Consider the following 12,599-nt stretch of genomic DNA (forward strand, 5'->3'; position numbering starts at 1 on the left):
AAATGAATTTTAAAATAGGAAATGATGTAGGTTGTGAAGCAATGCTTAAAAAAGGGGTCTTATTCATACAATTCTTTAGAAATGTATACATTTATTATGACGTATCGGATCCAAATCAAATAGCAAATAGCAATTTACATTTGAATGCAAAAGCAAACAATCAAAGTCATAGCCCAAACTGGGAAAATGTTCAAGCTCACAAATGCAATTTCAGTATCAGATACTGAAAGAAACAGACAGATATTCACTTACATCTGTAAAATTTCAATCTAAATCTTTTTTTCATCTTTTCTACCATTGAACCCACACCACTTGAAGATCAAATATTCATGTTTCTTCTCTTTTCTTTTTTCTTTTTTTTTTTGAATAGTGGCCTTAGGATTTTTCTTGGCAAGCTGATCAACAGGAACGTGGAGAAGGAGCAAAGAAGTAAAGAGCCAAAAGGATGAGGTAGACCACCACTAATGCAGTGCCTGCAAACAAAACAGAGTTCATTATAATCTACTTGTTTATATAACCTTTAAAGGATCAATCAAACCCAAAATCCAAACTATATGTTTGCTCTTATCTGTAGTGCTATTTATCAGTTTTCATTGTGTTGGTGTAAGTTGCAGTTGGAACTAGATGGCTTGTGGTGGTCAAAGCGCCCAAAAAATGCATTTAAAAAAAACTCAACAGCTATGTCAGTTTCCAGAGATCATGACCCGATTACTCAAGGTAATCCACAGACCCTGTTGTGAGCAGTTTCATGTGGGAACTATTTTCTGTCTACCCAACTACAAACACTAACTGTATTTACTGCGCAGAGGGGGATACACCGAACCATAGAGCGAGAGGCTCATGCTCATGACCGCGTGAGACGTAAACATCAATGATGCCCCCTTCGCCTGCTGCGCTATAACGTTAGCTAACTCACTGATGCTAGGAGAGCTAGCAGTGGATTTGTTTATTTATCTGCACATACACATGTATAGAAAAGACAAAAAAAAAAGACAAAAGTTTAAAGGAAGAGGTTAGAAGCCAAAAATGGCTTATGGAGATACCCCCCTTTTTAAATACTTATAATCATTCACAAAAAGAAAAAAGAATTTTGTTGTAAAAATTGTATAATTGATCAAAATTTAAAGACTAAACAGTTATAAAAAATTGTTAAAATGTACAAGAGCATGCTTCCTTCTGTGCAGTGATTCGGTTGGTGTGTGTGGTCCATTATGTATGAGAGAAGGCAGACATTTCTACAGATGATATATACAACACTCAGCAACCCACACCAAAAAAAAAAAATCAAGATTGATAGATAGCACTACATATAAGAGGAAAAATATATATATTTGATTTTGGGGGGAACACTCCCCTTTAACCTTTTTTGTTTTCTTAAAAACAGGAAATAGGCACACATCCTCTTAAATTCTACCTCATTAATTGGCGTGATTTAGAAGTTACATATAACTTATTTCTAATTTGCTTACATCTAATGTTCTGTTGGTTTCTGTGAATTAATGTCCATTTCTGATGTGAAGGAATTTAACTTACCCTGAAAGTAGTCACATTTTCCATCCATGAAAATGTAGTTGACCAGAATGACACTGAAGATGCTGGCCCAGAGATGAATATCACTGAACACAAGCACGAAGCCAACATCCTGTGAGGGGTTAAAAAAAATGGCTATGTCACGACTGAAACCACAGCATTATGTAAAAATAAAACGTTTCCAAACTGGGCACTTACATAGAAGGCATTGAAGAGGATGAGCAATGGAATCTGAATCATGCAAACCTGCACAGCAATGCAACTGCCCACCTCAAGGCTGTAGACAAAAAAGTTAAAAAGTGCAAATTAGACATTCAACTGTTACACATATTTTTTAATTTTCAAATTTGTGCATTAGATAGGGCTTGTAATGTGAAAAATAAATCAGGTGGGAACTTAAAACCATGCCACACTGCTATGTGAAACACTGCCGTATACACAACACTGTCTGCAATATTAAATACATTATTATCATAACTGCTGCTACTGAGCCTGAGCTACTAATCCTGTCTGAATATATACAGACATTCTTACACAAATGCTCTTTTTCATATAAGTATATAGTGCTCGTTTCATCCTCTCATATCCCATATCTCATTTCCTTTTTTCACACATTTATGCAATAAAAATATAAACTTATCATACTTATACTAACACTCCCCATTTTTATGAATGTATATAGTGCTGTATTATATATATATATATATTTCTTTTTGTCATTCCATCTTATCTTTCTTGTTATTGTCAGTTTCTTATTTTCTCTTTATTCTTTCTAGTAATTTGCATTTTTATGGATTTATAAAGACAAGATTAGCATTCATCAACTATAAACACAAGCACATGAATAGAACCCTTCGAGTGTGAAAAACTACAACTAATAATAAATAATAAAATAACAAATATGAAAACAAGCAGATGAGTAAACAAATACATTTGTTATATAATTAAGATATTGGATAAAAGCATGCGCACACACACAGACAAATGTGGGGCGAATGGTTACACTTCAGTGTGTTTCTCATCCTTATTCACACACATTTACATCTAACATTTAAGACACACTTTTTTATCTTTATTTTTTTAATTATTTTAATATTTTCTGTTCATGTGCTTCGACTGCTGAGCCGTTTTCTTGTTCAGTATATTTCATTGCCTTGTTGACCCTGTGTTAACCTCCATGACTAATAAAGTAAACCTGAATACAATAGCACAGTGTTCTCGTACCTCAGGCTGATGTTGTTCTGCAGTGCAAACTGGATCCCGTTGACAATCTCAGGAAGCTCTGGCACCATGGCCAACACTGTGACCCCGATGAAGTACTGCATTGAAGTAGACAGTTAATTTCTTCTATAGCACTCTTTTTGCAAACCTCGAGTTGGATTTAGAGTATCAAAATGCAGTCCAGGCTGTGGATTTCAATTTAAACTGAAGGTTTCCATCTTTCTCTGTATGTGAGCTTGTCAAACATGATAAATGAAACTTTAAATCTAAAGTATTTTGAATACCTGGGAGATGGTGGAGTGGGTCAGCATGGGCTCGATGTTCTCCGTGCTGAGGTCGGCGCAGCAGGCCATTAATATTGTGGCAATTATCAGCACTGCCAGAGCCCTCCACCTGGACCAGTGGACTACATGATGACCTGTGGGTGATAGTCACACTATGAGCTTATTGAGGTTTATCATTTATGACTTACCTCACTGTTTGCAGGATGTTTTTCTCCGCTTTCACATCTATCTGACCATTTTCAAAGTCTTTAGGTATTAAGGTCCTTCACCCTTGCATGCTTTAGAGTCTTGGCATGCACAGGCAAAAATTTCCATACATGCACAAATATAGCAGCAAAAATCAGTGCTTTGAAATGTCACCCAAGAGATAAACATGCACACCAGACACACCTGCTCCAACGTGGGTGGTGGAAAAAATGCTGGCATTAATACACGTGTTGGCTGAGAAGAGATGGCCAGTGGTGACCTCACCAGAGGGGTGGTAGCTGCTGGTACCCTCTTGTGCGTACTGACCGTGTGCATGGCCCCCTTGACCATCACTGATATGGATATCGTAGATGTGGGAGTGGGTTTTCAGTGTGAAGATGAGGCCGATCAGGTACGCAGCAGGCAGCAGCACAGAAATTGTGTACACGAGGGGCCTGGAAACATTGTTTTCTAATCTTATTAATTAGTTAAAACCTTATTCAGTTGATTACAGTTGATAAACTGCTGTGTTATATACATATATATACATATATATATATACACCTGAACTTACTCAATCTGGGACAGGATGAACTGTGGGTCAGCTTGACTCTGTTTTAAGAAATAAATTAAGGCAAAAGGTAAAAATAAAACCATTTAAAAAGCGTTTTGATATCATCACGCTGTGGGGACTGGTAAATATTTAATCTTTTTAGTAGGGACATCGCCATTTCCAAGTTACAATATTCAAAACTGGATTCTGAAAAGCATTTTCAAATGTCTGCAGAAAAAAGCATGAAGTCATGTGAAGGTTAAGTGAAGCAGCTCACCGTGTCGTAGTGACAGTCCTTGCAGATGAAGGGAACGCTGCTGTTTCCTGGAATGTTGGTGCAGCTTTCACACACCATATTACCGAAGGTCTTTGAGAAGAGGGTCGGAGCAAACACACCTCGGGACAAAATTACAACACAAGTTTTATGACAGTTAGTGGATGAAATGTTGTTTTAATTTGACCAGTTTAATGTGAAGCTGCCATACATACCTCCAACCGATATGAAGAGCAGAGCCGAGCTCACGCCGGCTGAACGGCTGTTAAATCGCTGCTCTCTGTGTTTAATGCCTCCAATGATCATACAGATACCCTGTGCAGTCGACAAAACACACACAGCCAGCAAGAGGTTCAGAGGGTCATCATGCTACATGTTAGGGAAGCAGTGTTTAGGATTTAGGAGAATCTATATAGAAATGTAATATAACAACTTTGTTTTCTATATTGTAGTTCGAAAGGTTCTGTTTTTGGTTTCTTCATATCTGCATCTGAGGGGAGCTTACCTCCCTTGTTAACTCATTCTACAACATGCTTCATTCAAACTAGACAGAGGAAAATGAAACTCTTGGTTAGACTTAACTGTTCAAACAATCTCCATCTCAGGCTGAAATAACCCCTCAAATAATGGAGTTCGATGTTAGAATATTCTGGCTTGGATGCCGTTTTCCCTGCTGTCTTTCTCTCACACTATGCTTGTTGTGCAGTGGCTCTCACTCAGTCAGTCACACAGTTGATATATTCATCCAACTGCCTGACCATAGAGAGGGCCTTCTGCATTTTTTTTTAAATGATACCAGAAGGTCCCGCAGGTTCTCTGCACACTTGGAAAGGAGGGGTAATCAGTTAAGTTGCAATCTCAAATCTTTCTGCTAAATGCCACTAAATCATACAGACGGCACCTTAAAATCATAAATACGTACAATATTTAAGAAAGGGCAGACATCTCTATGTTAGATACCTCCAACACTCAGCAACTCACCAAAAAGATCTTGATTGATAAATAGCACTACAGGTAAGAGGAAGAATTATGTGATTCTGGGGTGACCTGTCCCTTTAACTGATATGTTTACAGCATGCGCTCATTTCTCAGGTACTCACAGGTACGAACAGTATACATCCGAGCAAGGTCCCGGTGAGTGCTGCTTTAACGATCTCTTCATAACATTTGGTGCCAGCGCTGTGTCCCCGCAGCAGCGCTGTGATGTAGAACGTCATCTCTGTGATGGAGCCGAACGTCGCGTTGACCACCGCTCCCACTGCGAAGTTACTCTGTGCAGAGAGGCTGTGGGAAAATGCACAGTTACTGACAAACCATCCGTTCAATATAATGTACGTCAGACTTCACAGAATTGGGGAACTGAAATGTGCAATAGGTTTTTTTTTTTTAAGGTGCAGTATATCACTGTCTTAACTAAATAATTAAAATATGAAATATTCTTTTAACTCTTGAATGAAGGCTCTATTTAACATATTACACATATTGTATATATTTTTATTGTTCTTCTTACTCGTATATATCTGGTGAGCATTGGAGCATCACACACATATTTAATATTTTTAACTTCAAATACTAGTTTTATACATTGCATTGTAGCATAAAGGACAAAGTTTTATATTTTTTACAAACTTAACACACTCAGCACATTACACATATTCATAATTTTAAACATTCACATACTAGAGCTAATTGTTTATTATTAATGCATTTATATTTTACACACTATACACACACTCAGTACATTATACATATTTCTGTATTTTTTGAATATTTACATACAGGTGCTAATTGTTTTTAGTATTACTTGTTTTTCTATTTTTCACAAACTTTGTGCATGTACTTATTTTAACGTCCTATAATCCTCTTTGCTTGGCAGCAAAAATGCAAAAAAACAACAACAACGACAACAACAAAAAAAAACACCCTGCGTACCTGGCTATACCCATGCCAATATAGTAGGACAGGGGGATGATGGAAGCGATGGCTGTGGTAAATTTGGTCTCCGTGCTGCAGAAATGGTGCTCTCGGTCAGTATAGCCGATAATGAGAGTGATGACGACCAGGGGAAGCAGGTCTGCAGGGAACATGGACTTAAGGAGAACAAATGGATGGACAGCAGACAGACCAGTACTGTATTGACCATTTACATCTACAGAACACAAGGTCACATTGCTAAAAATCAGGATTGAATCAGTATGATGCATATACATCACCTGAGAGAAACAGATGTCATTAAGTCTTAGCTTTTTTTTTAGACCAGAGGTGGCATTAAGACCACAAGTTTTTCCTGTCTCTTTACTGCACACGCAATGCACCATAAGTTTTGAGTACACAGAAGACCAGTATCTAATGGTGCCATAGCTGACCTCTAACAAGCCCCTTTCAACCATCAAGTTTGATCCAATGACCTAAAAAGGATACTGAGAGCGAAAATGTTGATTCCTTGGACAGTGTATTTGTAGTAATACATATTGAAGGCTCGATAACAGCATAAGACGACTTTGGTCTCGCACACAAATGTCTGCAAAAGAGAACATAAAACAAACCTTGAGTAACAAACAGTACACAAAAACAAAAAAACACGTCTCTGCTTCCCTCTCGTGGTATCTAAATAGAGAATTTCTAGAACTGTATCAGCAGCATGCAGCAATTTTCATATGGAGCTATTTTCTATTGTGGATTCGTAATTATAACTGTCCACAGTGTTAGAAGCAGATATCTCAAAAGATTTGAAACATGTCACATAACACTTAGGGAAACTAAGAAAAAGTAATAAAGATTGCACTAATTAGATTTGCCATTTTCGAGAGGTGGGATCAAGTCATAGTTTTGCAGGTTCTAAACTTTTGAGTCCTCAACAAGTCATATTGTTCCTTCACAAAATGTTATTTTATGCTTTTTAAAATGTATATTTATTTGAAAGAAAATAGTGCCGTCATTGTAATTTCCACGACAAAATGAATTTTGAATGTTTCTCTCCTGTCTTGTTGTATTTCAGATTTCTATAACTTCCTCTTGCTGAATTTGTAGGACATTTTCTGTGAGCCTTAAAGTGATAGTGTTTTCATGTTTTATCTCTTCATTTAGACATAAAAGTTAATTTAAGAAATTAAGGAAAATGAATTGATTCGTAGCACGCTTTTTTCAAGTCAAAAAGCTCAAGTCCAGTAAAAGTCACAAGTCAAGCTCAAGTCTTTCTTGCTTTTGTCAATCTGAGTCTAAAATCATAGAGTTTGTGATGTGATTCTGACCAGAGTCCAAGTCATGTGGCATTTTCACACTGTGAGCTAACATTCACATAAACATGTGTAGCAATTCAGTTAAATGCGACCATAGCATAAAAGGAGGTTATAAAAATCTTGTGGTTGGCGTTCTGACGGCCATGACCAGGACAGTGAAAGGAGGAAAATATCACACACATTCCTCGCCTCAACATATTTCTCTTGACGAACCACTGACACTTCAGGAAAAGATTGTGTACCTTTTCCAGTCTGTGAATCTGAACGTTGTCTGGTGCCATGAGGAGGACGATGGTCAGCGTGCGAGCGTTCATTTTGGCTACAGGTATAGTGAAGACCAGCAGCCAGGAGAGCACACAGGCAACAGAGTGGACCACAGCCAGGATGGGGTAACATAGCAACAACCAAATGTATGTGCTGATGTGACACTGCGGAGAAGCACAAGGATTCATTTATTCGTTATAAATAAAGTTTACTCATTTTTGACAGTGATGATGAAGGTGATTCTGACTTTCTTACCCAGTGATTTGAAGTCTTTCTGGCTGGTGGTTCTGGGACAGGGATCTCAACAGGGAGTGGGGAAGACACCAGAAGGGGTGCAGAGTCCTTGTCCCTGACAAGGTCCTTACTGTCTTCACTGTCCCTTTCTTCAGGAATGACCTCACACTTTGGAGGCTTTACAACGGATCTCTTAACTACGTCACTTGCCTGAAAACATGCAGAGATGACATTAAGAAATGATGAAAAATAATTACTTGCTGGTACCATTTAGAGCACTGGTTTCCAACTGGTCCAGTCACTGGGTCCAGATTTCTCAGTCATTATTTCGGGATCCACACATTATAAATTACCACATATTCACTTTTATTTCACGAAATATAAGCAAAACATTGGCTAAAACACAAAGAAATAAAAGATACTGCAAGAATAAAAAGAAAGAGCACTTCAAAATAAAGTGTGTTTTTACAAATTTGACTTGCGGTCCATTCAGAATGGACCTGCAACCCATGTTTGGACCACAACCCACCAGTTGGGAACCACTGGTCTTGAGAAAGGCTACTTTCATAATCACACTCAAATATTGGATTCCCAAGAGCAAAAAGTTGAGACGTTAGGATACAACACGTCATATTACCCTTGCTATCGACTTCCCAAATGGCCAAATAAAGTACCGCGCCATCTTTAAACAAAGTTTTCCTGAAAAGAAAAACAAAACGGCATGATGTTCCACAATTCAGGGGATACTACAATACTCTGGATGGTTTACGGGATACATACCATAAGGGGCACAGATGATAGTTAGAAACATGACAGGACTAATGAGGAGGTAGATTAAAGAAATCCACCATCCAAATAAAAACACGTAGACTATGTTCCCAATGGTGAGCACTGAGCCTGAAAGAAAGGAGAAATCACAGAAACACGTTACTGCTTTTTTTTTTAGATCCTGTTAAACATAAATGAGGTGCAAAGAAAGAAAAGAAGAAGAAAAAAGACCTCCTTGAGGCTTAACAATGCTAAGATCAGAGTGGAGCTCTTTGATGATGTCGGATCGGTCCTCGATGGGCTTCTCCGTTACATTGCCCTTCCATTTTCTGAAGCCAAACTGGGAAGAAAAAAAAAAGCATAATTTTGGATTAAAAATAAGTCCCACAAAGCAATGTATTGTTCCCACATGAATTAGATTCCAAATAAATTCAATGCTATAGTTGCCAACCCGCTGCCTCTATGCTAAAGAATGGCGTTTAAGTCATTACATAAATGACTAAATACATAAATATGCCTATGAAATAAATAAATACTGCTATAATAATAATTTAAATTAAAAAATGAGGCACTACATACATAAATAAATATGAATATATAATTGTTTCGCGGTAGTTCAAAAAATAAGTATTTTTTAAAATAAAAGTAATTATTTTATTTATTATATATCAGGAAACTTTTATTTTGTAATGCCACGTTTATTTCCAAGCTCTTTTTTCCCCATCTGTTATATTCTAATGAAAGAAAAAAGATTATTTTTACAGACAAGAGCAACAGCGTCAGAACGAGACCATTTCAATGTGACGAAAGCCTTGATGTACGATGGCGGAGGGATCACGGGGTTCACTAGTTCGCTAACTCTCGTACTGTTGCTTTGGTCTAAATCTTCAGTCTTAATCTGTCTGCTAACCTTGCATCAGTTTTGAAAACATAAAATGAAAATAAAAAGTGCCAAGGAATAAATGTAAACGTAGAAAACAGAAGTCCTCAGAAATACAAAAATGTGGAATTAGAAAAGCATCATGAAATAAAAGGTAGTCCTTGAAAAACATAATTTTAAAAATTAAAAACACATTTTTATCCATTTCTTGAACTATATAAACTATGTTTATATTTACATTTATTCATATATTTATTGCCTTATTTATTATTTTTCAGGAATGATTTAATTCCTCTATTTAGTTAGTTGATTTATTTAACATGAACTTAAATGGCATCCCACACTGTTCCCACATTTTGAGAAACCCTGAATATAATCAAACTAGGAAAGCAGTAACTTTCCCATACACATCTGCATTAATACATGCACCAAGCCTTTTTTTCATATTATGGATTGAATAAAACACAAAGAAATGTATATCCCAGTCGTGTCCCACCTTGTAGTTGTTGGCCTCCCTGTGTGCCTCCACCTCGTTCTCAGCTCTGATTGTTGTCTTTGTGGTGCCTTCATGCCAGCCCTCGTCTCCACAGCGAGACGGAGTTGATCGGGTGATGCCTTGTCCTCCTGTGCAGATCAAAACAGTGAGAAAACTTCCACAAGACAAAGAAACATCAACTGACTTCGCTTGTCTATACTGAAATATCAACAATATTCATGTCCAAAGTGTCATACAGAAACGTAGTTTTTCTTTTGTTTTTTTGCTACAGCCCAAAAATATGACTTTTGGGTCAGTCAGCAGCTCATTCACCTCTGTGGACCGCCAGGAAACATTTGGGTGTGTAGTGGCAGAAGTGGTGGTTAGAAGCATCAGGGGAGGGCGTCTCCGCAGCGCCTAGCTCTGGATGCTGGGGGCCAACACAGAGCCGTGGAAACCGGAGATGCTGTTCAGGATCTACAGAGTTCTCTGAAAGAGAAAATAAGAGTTATGGATTAAAGAAAGACACAGTACACCAAACAATAATTTGACATGACTTTTTTGCCAGTTCTGCTGAGAAAAGCTGATTTGTTTAAACACAAAGTCACCTCATTGATACCTGTTTTCCACCAAATTAGCTTTAGTTCTTGAACCAGTTTCATTCAGGACTTTTGAACCTTCATCCAGCAAACCAACCCACATTTCCACCAGTTTAAAGAGGAACCATTGCAATCAGTGTCATAAATGAAGGGCACTGCACAATAAACAATAGAAATAAAAGAAGTCAAGACTAGGGGTCAGTGATAAAATTAATCAATTAAAAAGTACTTTTACTTTTTTTTCATTCATTTTTTAAAAAATTTCCCTGACTTTAGAAAAGAGTCGCTGGGAACTTGCTGTATATGATATTGAGTGCTTCAATTTTGATTAAACATTTGCAAAAGGAAAGTTTTGTGTTGGAGTTTCTTATATTGTTCCTGCTGGGAACTAATTTTTTGGGTTCTACACCAATTTCTTTTTGGTCAAAATGCTCAGAACGGTTCAAAATTTGGTACCTGAAGTGGAACAGAACCTGCAGGGGTATGACTGCATTGAAGGTGTCGAGGCTGACGGGGAGGACAAACGCCCTCAAGCCATGGAAATGTGTGTGACTAACAAAAACCTCCTGAGAGTCATGCAGAGCGTCCACTCTGTCAACTGCCGCCTACCAAGACTAATCACATTATAAATGCATTGCAACGCATAGAGATAAGAAAGCTCTGTGGACTGTGCTTTGCTTTATAATTAAAATTTAAAAAGCATGCTGGTTATACTATATAGTCCATCTTATAATGCTCTGCTCCCTTCTTAACTCCTTGCACTGTCACTCTCCATGTTTAATAAAATATGTAAAGCAAAAGCTATTGATTTAATGGTGCAATTGATACATTTATGACTGACACATTTAGAAATAACATCTTTCAACTCCACAGAAAACTGATATCCACTTTCTGCTTGATGCAACTTTGGCAGAGAGCTAGAAAAACTTTATAACAACAGATTCAAGTTGTGGAAAGATGAGAAATGTAACTGTTGGCTGAGAAAAAGCTGCAAAGTTGTGACCACCACAAGGCAATCATAACTGAAGTAGAGGAAAGGTGTAGGCCTAAAAGGATGCTTCCAATATCGGACACAATCCTCTACCTGTTCAAAAAACGTGCACCAAAAGTGACCCCAGTGACGTTAAGCATTTTATAAAAGTACTCCAAACAATTCCTAGAAATATAAAACATTTCTATGGAGTTGACTGTCAAAAAAAAAAACTCCTACAGGAAGTGTTTATAGCTCCCACAAAGTTTCGCTCAGGTTGGAGTTTGGCAGCACAGGTGAAGCTGATGACCGCGTGAGTCAAACGTAAAAGAAGCAAAGAAATAAACACAAAATGCAAAGACAGCTCGTGAGAGCCAGAAGAAAAAGGGACAATGGAGGTGACAGAGAAAGCTCCAGCAGAAGCACATTAATTAGCTCTCACCTGCTGAATCAGTCGCGGATCTTCTCCGCAGGTTCTCCACATCTCCTGGCATCAGTGAAGACTTTTTGTTGGACATTTTGCCTGTTTACTCCCCACCTGTCGCTCCTGTGTGATTCACGCGCGCGTCGACAGTTCAACCTCTCTTTATGAAGTCGGCTGTGCGCGAGGGGCGGGGTGGAAGAGCAGGCAGGACTACAAAATCAAAGGAAAAAAAGGAAATCTTACTATTTTAATCAACTGATTTTTTTCTTAAGTGTTATTGTCTTTCTATGAATGCTTTTTAAAAAACAAACTTAAAAAAAATTTAATTAATTTTTTATCGTTAAAGCCACAACGTGAGGGAATTGAAAATCAGTAACTTAAGCGCCCCTAGTGGTAAAGTCAATAAAGGCAGCGTGTCACTGCAGACAGTGTCAGATGTATGTGTTTAGTGCATGGATACTCAACTTTCTTAACCTTTACAAAATAATTGGAGGCCAGGGGGCAGTTAATAAACAAATATTAATAATATTTATATTCACATATAAATGGTTAGCTCAGACTTCTATTGGGGGATTACAGGGACTCCTTCCCTTTCACTTCCATTTAATAAAAAAAAAGCTGTAATTTGATTTTGATGAATTTATTTATGCACTCTGGGACCCTTTTTGCATTTAAAGTATAATGGTCAGTGAGCCATC

The 12,599-nt window shown here is 37.6% G+C and overlaps 1 protein-coding gene across 1 annotated transcript; it reads right to left on the minus strand.

Moving 5' to 3' along the window:
* Nucleotides 1–71: 71 nt before the first annotated feature.
* cax1 (cation/H+ exchanger protein 1) lies at nucleotides 72–12,077 on the minus strand. The gene is made up of 20 exons (XM_042511461.2): nucleotides 11,920–12,077; nucleotides 10,242–10,397; nucleotides 9,930–10,057; nucleotides 8,785–8,893; nucleotides 8,566–8,682; nucleotides 8,423–8,484; nucleotides 7,807–7,995; nucleotides 7,530–7,715; nucleotides 6,470–6,569; nucleotides 5,981–6,122; nucleotides 5,149–5,332; nucleotides 4,264–4,363; nucleotides 4,052–4,170; nucleotides 3,796–3,833; nucleotides 3,549–3,676; nucleotides 3,036–3,169; nucleotides 2,755–2,849; nucleotides 1,729–1,807; nucleotides 1,534–1,642; nucleotides 72–473 (listed from the first exon to the last, which is right to left on the minus strand). Exons 1-20 carry the CDS (start codon nucleotides 11,993–11,995, stop codon nucleotides 400–402), a joined length of 2,325 nt encoding a protein of 774 aa, XP_042367395.2. The 5' UTR covers nucleotides 11,996–12,077; the 3' UTR covers nucleotides 72–399.
* Nucleotides 12,078–12,599: the final 522 nt, after the last annotated feature.

Source organism: Plectropomus leopardus, chromosome 22 (genome assembly GCF_026936395.1).
Source record: "Plectropomus leopardus strain MGB_pleo_1.0 chromosome 22, ASM2693639v1, whole genome shotgun sequence".
Classification (NCBI taxonomy): Eukaryota; Metazoa; Chordata; class Actinopteri; order Perciformes; family Serranidae; genus Plectropomus; species Plectropomus leopardus.